Source organism: Heterodontus francisci, chromosome 1 (genome assembly GCF_036365525.1).
Source record: "Heterodontus francisci isolate sHetFra1 chromosome 1, sHetFra1.hap1, whole genome shotgun sequence".
Classification (NCBI taxonomy): Eukaryota; Metazoa; Chordata; class Chondrichthyes; order Heterodontiformes; family Heterodontidae; genus Heterodontus; species Heterodontus francisci.
In genome coordinates this window covers 265,153,308-265,171,161 of record NC_090371.1, presented here as the reverse complement: position 1 = coordinate 265,171,161, position 17,854 = coordinate 265,153,308, and the positions used below count along the sequence as shown (strand labels likewise).

At 40.7% G+C, this 17,854-nt stretch overlaps 1 protein-coding gene across 8 annotated transcripts in view; it reads right to left on the bottom strand.

Moving 5' to 3' along the window:
- sclt1 (sodium channel and clathrin linker 1) overlaps positions 1–17,854 on the bottom strand; it is a 140,424-nt gene that overhangs the window by 65,098 nt on the left and 57,472 nt on the right. For 7 of the 8 annotated variants that reach the window (XM_068043930.1, XM_068043921.1, XM_068043939.1 and 4 more), the window contains 3 exons: positions 10,358–10,535; positions 3,808–3,906; positions 534–605 (listed from right to left, as the gene is read on the bottom strand). In XM_068043930.1, coding sequence (XP_067900031.1) covers positions 534–605; positions 3,808–3,906; positions 10,358–10,535 — 349 coding nt within the window. The remainder of the gene's footprint in view (positions 1–533; positions 606–3,807; positions 3,907–10,357; positions 10,536–17,854) is intronic. The other variant, XM_068043969.1, reaches the window with a different exon arrangement.

Below are 17,854 nucleotides of genomic sequence, written 5' to 3'. Positions count from 1 at the left end.
CACCATCCCACCCCCACACCTTACTTATAACATCCACCAGCATTATCACCCCCCCACCCCCAGAACTCTCTTCTTCCTCTAACTCTGGCCTTCTCTGAATCCTCCCTCCTTTCACCTCTCCATTGGCAGCCATGCCATCAGCCACTTAGGCCCCATACTTTGTAATTACTTCCCTAAAACCTTCTGCCTTCCTACCTCCCTCACCTAATTTAAAAGCCTCCTTAAACACATCTCTGGTCCAATTTTGGGTCACCCCCTCCTAATAGCTCCACCTTTATCTCAGTGTTCATTTTTCCCTCACGCCTCCGTGAAGCGCTTTGGGATGTTTTTCTATATGAAAAGTGCGATACGAATGCAAGATATTGTTGGAAAATGATCTGCTTAATATCTTTACTGTCAGTGAATCTGAATCAATAAGCTGCAGCTGAAGAATACTTATGTTTAAGTTAAATGGCAATTGCTTCAAAATTGGATCAATGACAGCTGCTTTTGGCTCAGTTTATTGTCTCTGGATACCAGGCTGGCCCACATACCATCTGCATATCAGACAATTCCTCGGCTAAACGGGCAATCTGTTTGTTGCTCTGTTTCCTAACATTTTCAACCTGCAAGGGAAAAAAGAAAAGACCGAGGACGTGTTTATATTTCCCTCATGTAATTAACTTAAATGTAGCCTTCTTAAATACATTAAGGTTTTAATCTCTGCAAGTTTTCAAATAGCAAGTATTATATAAAAGTGAAATATAAGCAATGTATTAAACTACAGCACATTTCTCCAGGTGATTAAACTCAAAACAGGTTACATTTTTGTAGTCAACTCTAAAATATCATCAGCTAAACTGGTGAATGATGCAGTCTATTAGAGTGAAAGAATGGTTTGCACTTTTCACGTGGATTTGGAGTTTCTGCTGTTGCGTGCTTTCGGCAAAATATCCCCAGTAACGTGCTGGACACTCAGCCGGTTTTGACAAGCTGAAGTTATGCTAACGTTTTCACGCAAATTCATTAGCATAATCCCAAAAGTAAAATCTCCCATGAATCAGCATATCAACTGTAACTGATTTGTGATTGGAACAGATCATTCTCCAGCATCACAAAGAGGAGTGGGATTGTCACGAAATGAGCCATTCTTCAACTTTTTCAATTAATTGATTTGCAGCAGAGCAAGGCAGATCAATTGACTGATTTAATACCCTCGGTCTTATTTTATAATTGGTTTTAAGTGCTGGTCACTGCTGTCATCAATTAACTAAGTACTGCAGCACAGCAGGACACACCTGTGTGGCTTCAACTGACTGCTGGTCACAAGTCTTATGTAACAAGGGAAGGTCAGCTGAACTTGAAGTAATTGCTGCAGCAGAAGAAACAGACCTGGGTCAGTGGCTTCAACTGACAGCTGATCACTGCTGAATTCATACAATCACGGGTGCTATGCACCCAAGAATCTGGGCGCAATGTGATGAACACCTCCAAACAGGCATTATTTGCCACACCTGTAGTGAGGACTTTCTGGTGAAGGAACTTTTGAACCAGTATAACAAAAAAGATCACCAGTAGTCTAGGTTAAAAAATGATTTTTGTGCAATTCACATATGCTTAAAATTCCACGATTTTTGCACTATATTATTTGACTCTGCCCAGATTAAATAGATATCTGGGTGGAAATCATGCAGAAAGTCCAGGCCAGAATCTTTGAAATTGCAGCCATGCTATTGGTGGGAGGAAGTGAGAAGGGATCAGATAGTTTTCCACACCGAGGAAGGGATAATAAAAAAATCCTGTTCCCATATGCCATCTAATACCACTGACAAAGGCACAGAAGCTATAGGAAGTGGAAAATAACAAACAACAGGTTATTTTAGACTTGGTAATGTGTAATAAAACATAATTAATTAATGATCTCATAAGAAAGGATTGACAGGAAGAGTGATCATAACATGATACAATTTCACATTCAGTTTGGTGAGAAACTCAGGTCTGCAACTACTGTCTTAAACTTAAATAAAGGCTGTTGAAATGGTACGAAGACAGAGCTGGCTAAAGTGGACTGGGAAAATCAGTTAAAAGGTAAGACAGTAGATAAGCAGTGGCAGACATTTAAGGAGATATTTCATAACTCTCAACAAAGATATATTCCATTGAGAAAGAAAGACTCTACGAGAAGGATGACCCATCTGTGGCCAGCTAAGGATGGTATCAAATTGAAAGAAAAGGCACACAACTCTGAGAAGATTAGTGGTAGGTCATAAGAGTGGGAACATTTTAGAAACTAGCAAAGGATGACTGAAAGAAAAGTGGGAGAAGTTAGAATATGAGAGTAAACTAGCAAGGAATATAAAAGCAGACAGTAAGAGCTTCTACAAGTATATAAAGAGAGTAGGTCCATTAGAGGATGAGACTGTGGAATTAATAATGGGAAACAAGGAAATGGCAGACCTTGAACAAAAAGCATCCGAAGAATAGTAGAAAATCAGAGTGCAACAGGGAGGGAGGAACTTGAAACAATAATGATCACTGGAGAAAGGTACAAGGAAAACTAATGGGACTAAAGGCCAAGTCCCCTGGACCTGATGGCCGACATCCTAGGGTCTTAAAAGAAGTGGCTGCAAAGATTGTGGATACATTGGTTGTAATCTTCCAAAATTCTAGATTCTGGAAAGGTCCCAGAAGATTGGAAAACTGCAAATGTAATACCTGTATTCGAGAAAGGAAGGAGATAGAAAGCAGGAAACTGTCAGCCTGTTAGCCTAACATCTGTCATTGGGAAAATGCTGGAATCCATCATTAAGGAAGTAGTAGCAGGAGATTTCGAAAATCTTAATGCAAGCAAGCAGAGTCAACATATTTTTATGAAAGGGAAATCATGTTTGACAAACTTATTAGAGTTCTTTGAAGATGTAACAAGCAGGATAAATAAAGGGAAACCAGTAGATGTAGTGTATTTGGATTTCCAAAAGGCATTTGATAAGGTGCCACATTAAAGGCGATTACACAAGATAAAAGCTCATGGTGTTGGGGTAATATATTAGCATGGATAGAGGATTGGCTAACTAAAAGGAAGCAGAGAGTCAGGATAAATGAGGCATTTTCAGGTTGGCAAACTGTATCTAGTGAAGTGCCACAGGAATCAGTGCTGGGGACTCAACTATTTACAATTTATATTCATGACGTGGATGAAGGGACAGAGTGCATTGTAGTCAAACTTGCTAATGATACAAAGAAAGGTGGGAAAGTAAATTGTGAGGAGGACATAGAGGGTTTGCAAAGGGGCACAGATAGGTTAAGTGAGTGGGCAAAATTTTGGCAGATGGAGTTTATGTGGGAAAATGTGCGGATGTCTAATTTGGTAGGAAAAATAGAAAAGCAAAGTAATATTTAGATGGAGAAAGACTGCAGAATGCTGCTGTACAGAGGGATCTGGGTGTACTCGTACATGGATCAAAAAAGTTAGCAGGCAGGTACAGCAAGTAATTGGGAAGGCAAATGGAATGTTGGCCTTTATTGCAAGGGGGATGGAGGGTTATGGGGGGCAAGCAGGGAAGTGGAGCTGAGGCCACGATCTTGTTGAATGGCGGAGCTAGCTCGGGGGACTGAATGGCCTATTGCTGCTCCTTTTTCTTATGTTCTTATATCCAGAGCTCTCAAAGGGTTTCTTTAAGGTATCAAAGTGCTCAGGATTTTTATTTTTCTATTTGGTTTAACTGAAAATATTGCTTCTATGCTGAACATTAAGTTAGCTCCACACGTGTTTAAGTCCTCCAAAATTAGAAAAATACTTAAGATGCAGAGCAGTTTATTTAATTTCACCTCCTTTCTTGTTCGAACAGCAGCTTCTTGAACAAGCTGAACCATAGCTTCCTTCATTTTTACCACTTCTTCATCCTTTTGTTTTTCACGTAGTAAAACCTGAAGGTTTTGCAAAAATGCAATTTTAGAATGCTACTTTTGATTGACTGGCTGAGTGAAATATGAGCAATATCATTTGAATCCACTGTCAAAGGATACATTTGAATTACCAAATGTGAAGTAAAAATCGTTACACTTGGCTATCTCAAAAAGAAAATCAAGGGAACAGTCTGATACATAAACGGAGCCCAAAGTAAATGGAAACAAATGTATGGTAAAATTAAGTTCATAAAGTGAGAAAAGACCAAAGGATGTGACAAAAATGAAGCATCTATCAGTTAATATACTCTTGTTAGCTGCCTGCATTTCCAGCCATCACAATTTGTTATCTTAATTAATTTGTTTCAGTACATTGTCAAAGGATGTTGAACAATATAGCCATTTCAACACACCCCCTGCTCTCATGCTCACATCTCTGTCCTGGGATTTCTGCAGTGTTCCAGTGAACATCAACGCAAGCTCGAGGAACAGCATCTCATCTACCGATTAGGCACACTACAGCCTGCTGGACTGAACATTGAGTTCAATAATTTCAGAGCATGACAGCCCCCATTTTACTTTCATTTTTATAGTTATTTTTTCTTTTTTTACATTTTTTACAATCTTTTTTTTTTGCATTTATTTCATTTCATCTTAGTTTGTTCAGTTTGCTTACCCACTGTTTTTTTTCATGTTTGCACTTGCTGCTGTTCAATATTCAGTCCGTTAACACCCTATTTGTACTAATGCTTTGTCTTTCAACACACCATTAACATATTGTTTGCCTTTGCTCCATGACCTTTTGGTCAGCTATGTGGCCTTGTCCAATCTACACCTTCTCCTTTGTTATCTCTTGCCCCACCCCCGCCTCACTTGCTTATAACCTTTTACATTTCTAATATTTGTCAGTTCCGAAGAAGGATCACTGACCCAAAATGTTAACTCTGCTTCTCTTTCCACAGATACTGCCAGACCTGCTGAGTGGTTCCAGTATTTCTTGTTTTTATTTCAGATTTCCAGCATCCGCAGTATTTTGCTTTTATAATATTGAACAATATACCTGTCTGACTTTATGCAGCTTTGCAGTCAATCAATCTGAAGTTAGCAGGGAGAGCGGCCTTGCTGCATTTATCGGGTCAACGAACGGATGAAGATAACACTAGTTTTCAGGAATTGCAAAGTCCACTTACAGGAGTGGTTGTTGATGCTGAACTCAAGATAACATGTCTAGCGTAAAATGCCAAAAATGTACTGAATCGCAAAGTAAGTGATTGACATAGATTTACCTTCAAGTTCATAAAGAAAGAAAATAGTCGTTTGGTAGTACAGAACTTGAGTATTTCTGAAAATAGAGACATGTTGTTGAAGCTTTTTGTCTTGCACTCATCAGGACAATCCACAAGAATACCAATGTAAGGGAAAGCAACAACTTTATACTGTATGAGAAGAGAGTGCTGATTGGTTGGCAAGCAAACTCTGATTGGTAGATGTGTTGCCATACTGTATCAAGTTGTTGTTATTCCTTACATTGGTATTCTTGTGGGTTGTCCTGTTGAGTGCAAGCCGAAAAGCTTCGACAACATATATTTATTTTCAGCAATACGAAAGAGAGAAAAATTCAGTTTATATTTTTTGTGGGGAAATCATTGTGGAGAAACTCAAATTGTCAATTATTTACTGTACTGCATTACTGCATCATTACTCAGATTTTTTTTCAAAATGAGGAGAGATCACACAATCCAATATTTTTCAGTTCAATAAGCATACAGGGTTTTAACTGTACTAAACTTAAAAATCATAACAACACAAACTAAAATGAAAACATTCACAATGCAAGGTTTTCTGACAGGTGCTTTGGAAAAAGCCCAGATGAATCTTCCAGTTTCAAGGATCACAGCAGTCTAACGTTCAGATATTTCTTTTTTATGAATTAGCACTTGTGGCTTAAAGTATTGGAAAATAACTGAACAGAAAATCGCATAGTGCGCGATGATTTCTGTGCCCATATTTCCCTCATGCTAAGTTCTTTGCTTGGAGTGCTAATTCATAAATTTCATCCATTTTCCATTTTTATACTCTTGACCACTATTCCATTCCATTACAATATCTAGAAATCCATCCATTAATAGACAACTCATGTGATGACATTAGCTCTAAATACGCAACATCTAAGTCTACTGGCTGGTTGCAAGTCTACACTTAAAGTATGATTATCATTATAAGCAATTTTAGTAATGCTAAAGCAATAGAAATTTTTAATGTCATATTTTAAAAACTATACTGATTCATTATTATCTGCCTCTGTAATGTCGTGAAGTAACCCTCCTCAATCTGTCTACAGCCTTTGCCACAGTTGGCCACACTATTCTCATCCAACGCCTATTGTCATGCAGGCCCCCACCTGCAAAGAATGAGGCACTCTTATTTCGCCACATGAATATTGATTTTTAAACTGTTACTGGAGTAAAGAAAGACCTTGTTTTAAAAAATAAACACCAGATCCTTGACTGGAAAGACATATGCATAGTAACAGACAGTACTTGGAAAGGACAAAGGGGCAACTCCCTGCTCCAAATTAATCCACAATGGACTTTTGATTACCAGATGTGAAGGTGGAGAGGCTAGCATTCCAGGTTAACTGCTAAGATGGCCGAATACACAAACACACTTTGTCAGACCACTTTAGTCACATGAATAACTGGCTGAAGTTTTTTTGAATTTGAACTTGCCACAGAGTTTTAAAACTCAAAGCTCTTTGCTCCTGGACTGAGAACATCTCTCTCCTGTCTGCTCCCATCTGTTTCACACGGAAATGAAGACCCATTGAAGACACATGAACCCCAAGAGAGAAAAGTCTCCTATAGTGAACAAGGTTTAAGAAGAATACTGTGCCCCAACGAAAAGCAAGAATTACCTGCAGGCAAGAACTACCTACAAAAGGACTACAGTAAGCTCAAATCATAGCAACAAGAAACTCTGCAGATATTGCCTCAAACCTCTATTTTTCTTCTGCTCTTCTCTGTCTCTATTTGCATGTGCGTATCGCGTATGCATGCTAGTGTAGGGTGCAGCGTGTATTCGTTGGTGTTAACTGAGTTAGAGTTTAAGTTTTAATAAATTTCACTTTTCTTCTATAAACCTGAGAAAGCACGTTTATGCTCATTTCTTTGCCTTATAATTGGAAAGTGGTGAACAAGGATTCACCAAGGGGGGAGCTCAAAACAATGTGTTTAAAATTAAACCCTGTTACAATAAGACCAGGTGAAGGCTGAGAAAGACCTCTAGACACCTTTCTCACCTGGTCCTAACACCATCCTCTATTGTCCAGTTGGGTGGCACTGCCCTGGCCTGATTCCAATCTTATGTATCCAGTTGTAGCCAGATGAACACCTGCAATGGCTTTCCTTCCTGCTTTCAGATTGTTACCTCTGCAATCTCTCAACAATCTATCCTTGGCTCACTCTTATTTCTCAATTAAATGCTGTCCTTCAGTGATATCATTTGAAAACAAGTTCCACATGTATGCTGATGACACCAAGCTCCACCTCACCACCACTTCTCTCAACCCTTTCACTGATCCTGATTTGCCACTCTGATGTCTGATATCCAGTATTGGATGAGCAGAAACCTCCTCCAATTAAATATTGGGATGACTGCCACACTGTACCCTAGCCACCAACTACATCTCTCCTCCTGGTCACTGTCAGAAGATGAAGCAGACTCCTCATAGAAACATAGAAAATAGGAGCAGGAGTCAGCCAGTCGGCCCTTTGGGCTTACTCCGCCATTCAAAAAAGATCATGGCTGATTGTCTGATTCAGTCCCCTGTTCCCACTTTCTCCCCAAATCCTTTGATCCCTTTGGCATTAAGAAATATATCTATCTCCTTCTTGAATATATTTAATGACTTGGCCTCCACTGCCTTCTGAAATAGAGAATTCCACAGGTTCACCACCCTCCGAGTGAAGAAATTTCTCCTCATCTCAGTTCTAAATGGCATACCCCGTATCCTGGGACTGTGACCCCTGGTTCTGGACTCCCCAACCATTAGGAACATCCTCCCTGCATCTAGCCTATCTAGTCCGGTTAGAATTTATAAGTTTCTATGAGATCCCCTCTCATTCTTCTAAACACTAGTGAATATAGGCCAAGTCGACCCAATCTCTCCTCATACGTCAATCCAGACATCCCAGGAATCAGCCCAGTAAATCTTCTTTGCACTCCCTCCATGGCAAGAACATCTTTCCTCAGATAAGGAGACCAAAACTGTACACAATACTCCAGATGAGGTCTCACCAAGGCCCTGTATAACTGCAGTAAGACATCCTTGCTCCTGTACTCATAATTTCAGTGTCCTATTTGACTCAAAGCTGAGCATCTGACCCCATATCCTTTCCGTCACCATCACCACTGACTTGCATCTCCTTAACATCACCTATCTCTGACCCTGCCTTAGATCACCTGCTGCTGAAACCCTCATCTGAGCCTCCAGACTTGACTATTCCAATGTCCGCCTTGCCCACCTTCCACTTTGCACCCTCCATTAACTTGAGCTCACCCAAAACTTCCTGCCCATGTCCTACTCGCACCAAGCCCCATTCACCCACCACCCCTGTGCTCCCTGATCTACGTTGGCTATATTGTCCGGCAACGCCTCAATTTCAAAATTCTTGTTTATGTTTTCAATTCCCACCATGGCCTCACCCATCCCCATCTCTGTAACCTCTGCCAGCCCTATAAATCCTCAGAGATCTCTGCACTGTTCCGATTTTGACCTGATGACCATCAGCGATTTCTTTGCTCCACCATAGGCAGCTGTGCCTTCAGCTGCCTAGGCGCTAGGCTCTGGAATTCCCTCCCTAAACCCCTCTGCCTCTCTCCTCCTTTAAGGCGAACCTTAAAACCTACCACTTTGGCCAAGCTGTCCTAATATTTCTTTATGTGGCTTGGTGTCAAATGACCTTTTATAACATCAAGCACCTTGGGACGTTTCACTATGTGAAAGGGACTATATAAATGCAAGTTGTTGTTGTTGTCAGACTTGTTGTCTGACATCCAATCTTGGATGAGTCACAATTTGCTTCAGCTAAACATTGGGAAGACTGAAGCAATCATCAGCGGCTTCTATCAAACTTTGTAACCTTCCCAGAGTCCCATTATTTCCCCAGCTACAGTATCAGAATGAACCAATCTGCTAACATTCTTGGCATCCTATTTAATGTCAAGTTCAGCTTCTAAACCAGTATCCTTTCAATCACAAAGACTGTTTACTTCCACAACTGTAATATCGCCTGCCTGCACCCTTACCTCTGCACACAAACCCTCATCTGCGCCTTTTATCACCTCCAGACTTGGTTGCTCCATTGTTCTCCTGGCCAAACTCCATTTCTCCATTCTTCATAAAGATCAGCTCATTCAAAACTCTGTTGCTCATATCCTATCCTACGCCGAGTCCCACTTACCCATCAACCCTGTCCTTATGTTTAATTTTTTGCAAGGCATCACCCTTCTCTATTTATAACCTTCTGCAGTGCTACAATCCCCAAACTCTCCATTTCTGACTCTGGCCTCTTGTGTATCTCCATTGGCGACTACCCCTGCAGTTGCTTAGCCCCATACTTTGGAATTCCCTCTTTAACTCCCTCAGTCTCTTTATGTACCTCCTCTCCTTTAATATCTTCTTTAAAACTCACTTCTTTATCCAAGTTTTTGGTTACCCTTCAATTATCTCCTCTTTTAGCTCAGCATCTATTTCTCTGCTTTACATCTCTGCAAGGCACATCATAACTTTTTCTATGTTAGGGGCACTATATAAATGAAATAAAAAGACTTGCATCCCAACACGCTTTACAGCCAACAAAGTACTTTTTAACTGTAGATACTTTTTATTTGGGAAATGCGGCAGCCCACTTGTGTACAGCACAAGCCCACGAACAGCAATGCGATAATGACCAGGTAATTTTTTTTTTGTGATGTTTATTAAGGGCTAAATATTGACCAGGAAACTGGGGATAACTGCCCTGCTCTTTTTCAAAATAGCGTCATGGGATCTTTGTCTGTCTGAGAGGGCAGATGGGGTTTTGGTTTAACTTCTCATCTGAAAGATAGCACCTCCAACAGTGCAGCACTCACCCAGTACCTCTCTGGAGTGTTCGTTTAGTTTTTTGTGCATATGTCCTAGAGCGGGACTTGAATCCAAAACCTTCTGACTCAGAAGCAAGGGTGCTACTAACTGAGCCACAGCTGACACTATGCAAGTTGTTATTTGAACAACAGCTTCAACTGTACTTCACACAAATATGTTCACATCACACTTAAAATGGTGTAAAGACAGAAAGAAAACTATACAAGAGATTCTGGTTACATTTCGGAGAGTTCACATGTTTTTCAGTCTTTCAATAAAGATATAAAAAGCCTCTCTGTTGGCATTTTCTTTGTGGACCTAAAGAAAGAACCTACTGTGCAATATTACCTGATCTTTCTGTAAGTTTGCTTCTTCAAGGAGTTGCATGCTGTCTCGAACCTTGGCTACTGCCTCATATTTCTCTTCCTCCACTTTTGCACATTTTTCCTGAAGTTCACCAATTTGTATCTCAAAAGAAATTCTCTCTTTTCGCAACTGTTCTGCATCTTGTGCAGCTACACGCAATCTGCAAAAAAAACAATTTTTAAGCTTCATAGGAGAATGTAAGGATAGTAACTACTGACAATGATCACTTCAAACTCACTATAAGTGAGGGGCGACACAGTGGCGCAGTGGTTAGCACCGCAGCCTCACAGCTCCAGCGATCTGGGTTCAATTCTGGGTACTGCCTGTGTGGAGTTTGCAAGTCCTCCCTGTGTCTGCATGGGTTTTCGCCGGGTACACCGGTTTCCTCCCACCACCAAAAGACTTGCAGGTTGATAGGTAAATTGGCCATTATAAATTGCCCCTAGTATAGGTCGGTGATAGGGATGTGGCAGGAATATGGAGTTAGTGTAGGATTAGTATAAATGGGTGGTTGATGGTCGGCACAGACTCGGTGGGCCGAAGGGCCTGTTTCAGTGCTGTATCTCTAAATAAAAAATTAAAAAAGTAATTTTACAAGCGTGCTGTGAGAATGAGATGAAAAATCTTGTAATTACAAGTAAATAGAATTGGAAATTTGAAAAATTAGTAAACCAAACCAATAGTTAATTGAACAGAAAAGCAAAACACTGAAGATTCTGGAAATCTAAAATAAAAATAAAAACAGGAAATACTCAACAAGTCTCGCATCATCTATAGACAGAGAAGTAATGTTAACATTTCAGGTCAATGACCATTCTGATGAAAGATCATCAACCTGAAACATTAACTCTGTAAACCTAATAGGTGCAGTTCTAAAGTAGTGCTAACCTGCATTTTTCAGACATGTGAGGATAATCATAGCAAAATCAACAGGTTTGAAATGTAATTTTTCACAAACACAAATATACTCGCAAATAGATCAGTCATAGAGCACTGTTTTCAGCAAGAAAGCATAACAAAAAAAAATCAATACTTAATATTGTACTATGAAGAAAAAATGCAGATTATGAAATGAAATCAATAGGCAAATTATTGTAGCAGAAGCTGAGCTAGTGAGTCATCAGAATCTCTATATAAAGACCAGTTCTTATCTGAACACAGCGAGGGGACGCATTGAGAAGAGACATTTGCCGAAGTGAGACATTGCCAGAGTGAAGCTGGAATTTGGTACACGTGGGAATTTGGTGCAGAGGGGGAAGAGAGGGGCTCCTTTTCTTGTCGTTTTCCGCCTCCAGCAGCTGGTGAGTCTTCTCCTTTGACTCCAAGGTAGGTGATTGGTTGGTGAATGTTTTATCATTTATCTTTCAAAACTCAGGTAATTTTAGAAATTGTAAGGTTTTTATTTGGTAATACTAGTTAAGCTTAGTAGATTGGGAAACAGTGAAAGTGTTAATTAAGAAAGTGATTGAGTAATTAAAGTGAATTAACTAATAGCATAAGTGACAACAGCAGAATAGGTGTTATGATGCAGCTGTGGTATGTGGGAGTTTTTGGATGCCAAGGTGATCCAGGACAAACACGTCTACAGAAAGTGTAAGCAGTTAGAGGAATTCCAGATTAGTATTATTAATCTGGAATCCGAACTGCAAACACTGCGCAACAAAAGAGAGGGGGAGAAATATCTGGACATTATGTTCCAGAAGACAGTCACACCTCTCAGAACAGGGTCATCTGTTTTGATCAACAGTGAGAGACAGGAGGATGTGAGTGAGGCAGGTAAAGGGACTGAGCCGACAGTAATGGAGGAGCCTCAGACTTTGCAATTGTCAAACAGGTCTGAGGTGCTCTCAACCAGTGTAGATGAAAGTGAGGTCTGCAAGGAAGGTAAGCAGACTGGCCATGGCACTGTGGTACAGGAAGCCATTCAAGTGGGGGAAGCAAAAAGGAAAGCAGTGGTATTAGGGGACAGTATAGTGAGGGGGATTGACACTGTTCTGTGCAGCCGAGAGCGTGAGTCCGGAAGGCTGTGTTGCCTACCCGGTGCCAGGGTTCGGCATATCTGGTCAGGGCGGGACAGAAACCTGGAGTGGGAGGGGGAGGATCCATTTATCGTGGTCCATGTAGGTACCAAAGACATAGGTAGGATGAGGAAAGAGGTTCTGCTTAGACAGTATGAGGAACTAGGCACCAAATTGAAGAGCAGAACCTCAAGGGTTCTCTGGATAATCTCTGGATTATTATCTGAGCCATGTGCCAATTGGCAGAGGGTGTGAACTGCCAACTGATGTGGGAGAAGTGGGTTTCGGATTGTGGGGCATTGGCACCAGTACTGGGGAAAGTGGGGGCTGTACCATTGGGAAGGTCTACACCTGAACCGTGCTTGGAGCAGTGTTCTAGGAAACCTTATAACTAGGGAAGTACAGAAGGATTTACTAAACAAGGGGGGAGAGGGATCAAGCCTGGCTAGATGTAGCAAACCAAGGGGTAGAGTCAAGGCAGCAGAGCAGAACAGTAATATGGGAAATGAAGGTCAGAGAATGACAGGAAGGGACAGAGAGTAAAAACCTAATAACACACCAACAGTCAAGACTAGATGTTATAAAGGTAGCAAAAAGACAAAACTAAAGGCTCTGTATCTCAATGCATGTAACATTCATTAAAAAAAGTCACTAGTGGGAGTGGTCTACAGGCCCCCTAACAGTAACCATAATGTAGGACGAAGTATACAAAAAGAAATATTGGGTGCTTGTGACAAAGGGACGGTAGTAATCATGGGTGATTTTAATCTACATATAAACCTGAATAATCAGATTGGCAAAGTAGCCTGGATGAGGAACTCATAGAATGCTTTCAAGATAGTTTCTTAGAGCAGCACTGGAAGGGCAGGTTATATTGGACTTGGTATTCTGTAATGTGACAGGATTAATTAATGACCTCAGGGTAAAGACACCTCTCAATAGCAGCGACCACAATATGATTGAATTTTACATCCAGTTTGAAAGAGAGAAGAGTGAGTCTAAGACTAGTATTTTAAACTTAAATAAAGGCAACTATGTGGGCATGAAAGCTGAGCTAGCTGAAGTGAACTGGCCTACTTGGCTAGGAGATAGATCAATAGAGAAGCAGTGGCATTCAAGGGGATATTACAGAATACTCAGGATAAGTATATTCCTACTATAAAAGAAAAATTCTAAGGGGAGGATCCACCATCTGTGAATAACTAAAGAAGTTAAAGAAAGCGTCAAACTTAGGGAAAAGCATGTAATTGCACAAAGATGAGTGGCAGGTCAGCTGATAAGTCAGAATATAAAGAATGGCAGAGAATGACTAAAAGGTTAATCAGGAGAAAGAAATTAGAGTATGAGAGGAAGCTAGCTAGAAATGTAAAAATGGGCAACAAGAGTCTCTGCAGGTATTTAAAAAGGAGAAGAGTAAGTAAAGTGAGTGTTGGTCCTCTAGAGAGTAAGAATGGGGAGTTAATAGTAGATAATAAGGAAATGACGGATGAAATAAACAAATATTTTGGTTCAGTCTTCACTGTAGAGGATACAAAAACATTCCAGTAATAGCTGTAAATCAGGAGGTTGAAGGAAGAGAGGAAATTGGTGAAATTACAGTCACCAGGGAAGCGGTACTGACCAAACTGATGGGAGTTATGGGCTGAGAAGTCCCCGGGTCCAGATGGACTTCATCCTAGGGCCTTAAAAGAGGTGGCTAATGAGGTAGTAGATGCGTTGGTGTTAATCTTTCAAAATTTGCTAGATTCTGGAAAGGTTCCATCAGACTGGAAAATAGCAAATATAACCCTTCTATTCAAGGCGGGGGGGGGGGTGGGGGAGGGGTTGGTGGTGGAGGCACAAAACAGGTAACTATAGGCCAGTTAGCTTGATGTCTGTGTGGGGAAGGTATTAAAATTGATCATTAAGGAGGCTATAGCTGGGCACTTGGAAAAACTCAAGGTAATCAGGAATAGTCAGCATGGCTTTGTGAAAGGGAGATCATATTTAACCAATTTATTGACGTTCTTTGAAGGAATAACATGTCCCGTGGATAAAGGGGAGCCCTCTGATGTACTGTACTTGGATTGCCAGAAGGCATGTAACAAGTTGCCACATAAAAGCTTATTGCGCAAAGGAGAAGCTCATGGTGTAGTGGGTAACATATTAGCATGGATAGAAGATTGGCTAGCTAACAGGAAACAGAGTGTATGCATAAATGGGTCCTTTTCTGATTGGCAGGATGTGACAAGTGGAGTCCTGCAGGGGTCTGTGCTGGGGCCTCAACTTATTACAATTTGGGGCGGCACAGTGGTTAGCACCACAGCCTCACAGCTCCAGGGACCCGATTCGATTCTGGGTACTGCCTGTGTGGAGTTTGCAAGTTCTCCCTGTGACCGCGTAGGTTTTCGCCGGGTGCTCCGGTTTCCTCCCACAGCCAAAGACTTGCAGGTGATAGGTAAAATTGGCCATTGTAAATTGTCCCTAGTGTAGGTAGGTGGTAGGGAATATGGGATTACTGCAGGGTTAGTATAAATGGGTGGTTGTTGGTCGGCACAGACTCGGTGGGCCGAATGGCCTGTTTCAGTGCTGTATCTCTAAATAAATAAATTTTAAAAATATCAATGACTTAGATGAGGGAAGCGATGGCTTGGTAGCTAAATTTGCAGATGACACAAAGAAATGCAGGAAAGTATGTTGTGAAGAGGACATAAGGAGTTTGCAGACAGGTCGAGTGAGTGGGCAAAAATCTGGCAGATGGAGTATAATGTGGGAAATTGTGACGTTGTTCACTTTGGCAGGAAGAACAAAAAAGCAGAGTATTACTTAAATGGAGAACGACTGCAGAACTCCGAGGTGCAGAGGGATCTAGGTGTTCTAGTGCATGAGTCACAAAACGTTAGTATACAGGTACAGCAAGTAATAAAGAAGGCTAATGGAATGTTATCCTTTATTACAAGAGGAATAGAAAATAAAAGTAACAATGTTAAGCTTCACTTATACAGGGCATTGGTGAGACCACATCTCGAATACTCTGTTCCTTTACTATTGCTGGGTCAAAAACCTGAAACTCCCTAACAGCATTTTGGGTATGCCTACAGCACATGGACTGCAGCAGTTTAAGAAGGTGGCTCACCACCACCTTCTCAAAGGCAATTAGGGATGGGCAACAGTGACACATGAATGAATAAAAAACTTTGACCAATTCACCCCTTAATCTTCCATTCTCAGGGGAATACATGTGTAGTCTATGCAACCTGTGCTCATTATTTAACCCCGTTATCCTCAGTATCATTTTGGTAAAACTGTGTTGCACCCCTCCAATGCCAATTTATCCTTCCTGAGGTGTGGTGCCCAAAACTGAACACAATACTCCAAATGAAACAAAAAATTCTGGAAGTACTTAGTGGATCAGGCAGCAACTGTGGAGAGAAAAACACAGACAACGTTTCAGGTCTGTGACCTTTCATTAGAACGGAGAAAAGTTGGACATGTAATAGATTTTGCCAATTAAAGGATGCCATCCAATGAGAGTGAATCAAAGCAGGGTCGCTCTGTGTCTGCAGAGGTTTTGGTTGCAATGTGGAGACAGACATAGAGCAAGAGAGAGACAGCGAGAGAAAACAAACCATTTTGTAGCTAAGGCAGCATCGGTGGTTTTTGCTGGATGCATTGCCCCGGAGGCAGGGAGGGAAGCTAGGGCGAGCATACAAAATGTTGAGTCTTTGCTAAGCGAATCAATGCGAGAGAGAGACAGAGACAGAGAGACCATAACTTAAAGCTTCATCTCATTTCCCCACTGACATGATTATGTGCATCAAACCTGTTGGCAAGATTCTCCACGTGTCCAAGTTTTCTTTGCGCTTCTGATTTCTCCTTAGTTCCACCCCATAAGTGCAATTTCACTCTTCACTACCCCTCCACCCCCAATTGAGTGCTGTCTGCTGTACCACTGGGAATTAGAATTGTGTCAAGTATCATATTTATACAGTATATGCATTTCTTTAAAAAAAAGTTTGCTTAGTTTTTAGTTTTAGAGATACAGCACTGAAACAGGCCCTTCGGCCCACCGAGTCTGTGCCGACCATCAACCACCCATATATACTAATCCTACACTAATCCCATATTCCTACCACATCCCCACCTGTCCCTATATTTCCCTACCACCTACCTATACTAGGGGCAATTTATAATGGCCAATTTACCTATCAACCTGCAAGTCTTTTGGCTTGTGGGAGGAAACCGGAGCACCCGGAGAAAACCCACGCAGACACAGGGAGAACTTGCAAACTCCACACAGGCAGTACCCAGAATTGAACCCGGGTCGCTGGAGCTGTGAGGCTGCAGTGCTAACCACTGCGCCACTGTGCCGCCCCACTTTGCTTAAGGTACAAAGAACTTGCAAATTGGAAGGATAATTGTGGAGTCGTCTCTAGTCGGTCAGAGTCTGGAGAAAAGAGAGAAACTCAGCACAAGAAAGGGAAAGACTGGAGAATAGGAGTAAAATTGTAAGTAAAATTAAATAATAAATAATATGTCTAATTAAATTTTATAGAGATAAGTGTGTTCTGTTACAGTGGGTCCATGGAATTTTTATAACATTGGTGGGGGAGGGAGGTCCTCAGAAGCATAAATGCTGAGAACCTCTCATTTAGTGAACATTTCACCTTTGGCCTCATTGCACTACATGCAACCTTTCTTGTAAGTGGCATAGCAAACATTCTTATATGGCTGCCGTGTTTGTTTGCCAACATAACAGTGATTATCATTCAAAATCAATCCAATGGTTTGAAGTACTTTGGGATTTCTTGAGGGTGCAACAGATGCTATATAAATGCAAATTCTTTCATCGTCTAATATTGAAATTATGAGTTCTAATTTTTGATCTAGTCAAATTGGCTGTCAACTCTCAACTTTTTGGCTCATGCATGAATAATGACCAGTTAGTCAAGTTTAGCCCATGGAACCATATTTAAATGTGTGATACTTTGGGATGGTACAAATTACTAATCTCAGTTTTTGTTATGAAATCTGCTATATCATGGGTTCATATGATTTCCATTTAGAAATATAAATAAACTAATATTTGTCCAAAATGCCCTAAAAATCTATTATATTAAATGCAATTTCCCAAGGATTGTTTTTTCTACACTTTGCTCAATTTAACTTTTTTTTTGGTACTTGCACACTGATAGGAACTTTGCCATTATTTGCCTATTCCCTGCCATCAAAATAGCTACCTGCACCTAGAGGCCTAATCAAATTGAAATTTACAAGAATGAGCAGATCATGGGCTGTTATTTTCTGTATTGTTAAATGTGAAATTTAAAGTAGTTTTTTTTTTAGAAAATAAGTTTTTTTGGTTCTGGTAAAAGTTCATCACAAAGTTTCAGAAATACTTTAAATAATCAGTAAATCTGATAAAATAATAAAATAAATGAAGACTGATCTTCAGGCATGTAAATTAACAGTGATAGGTCAG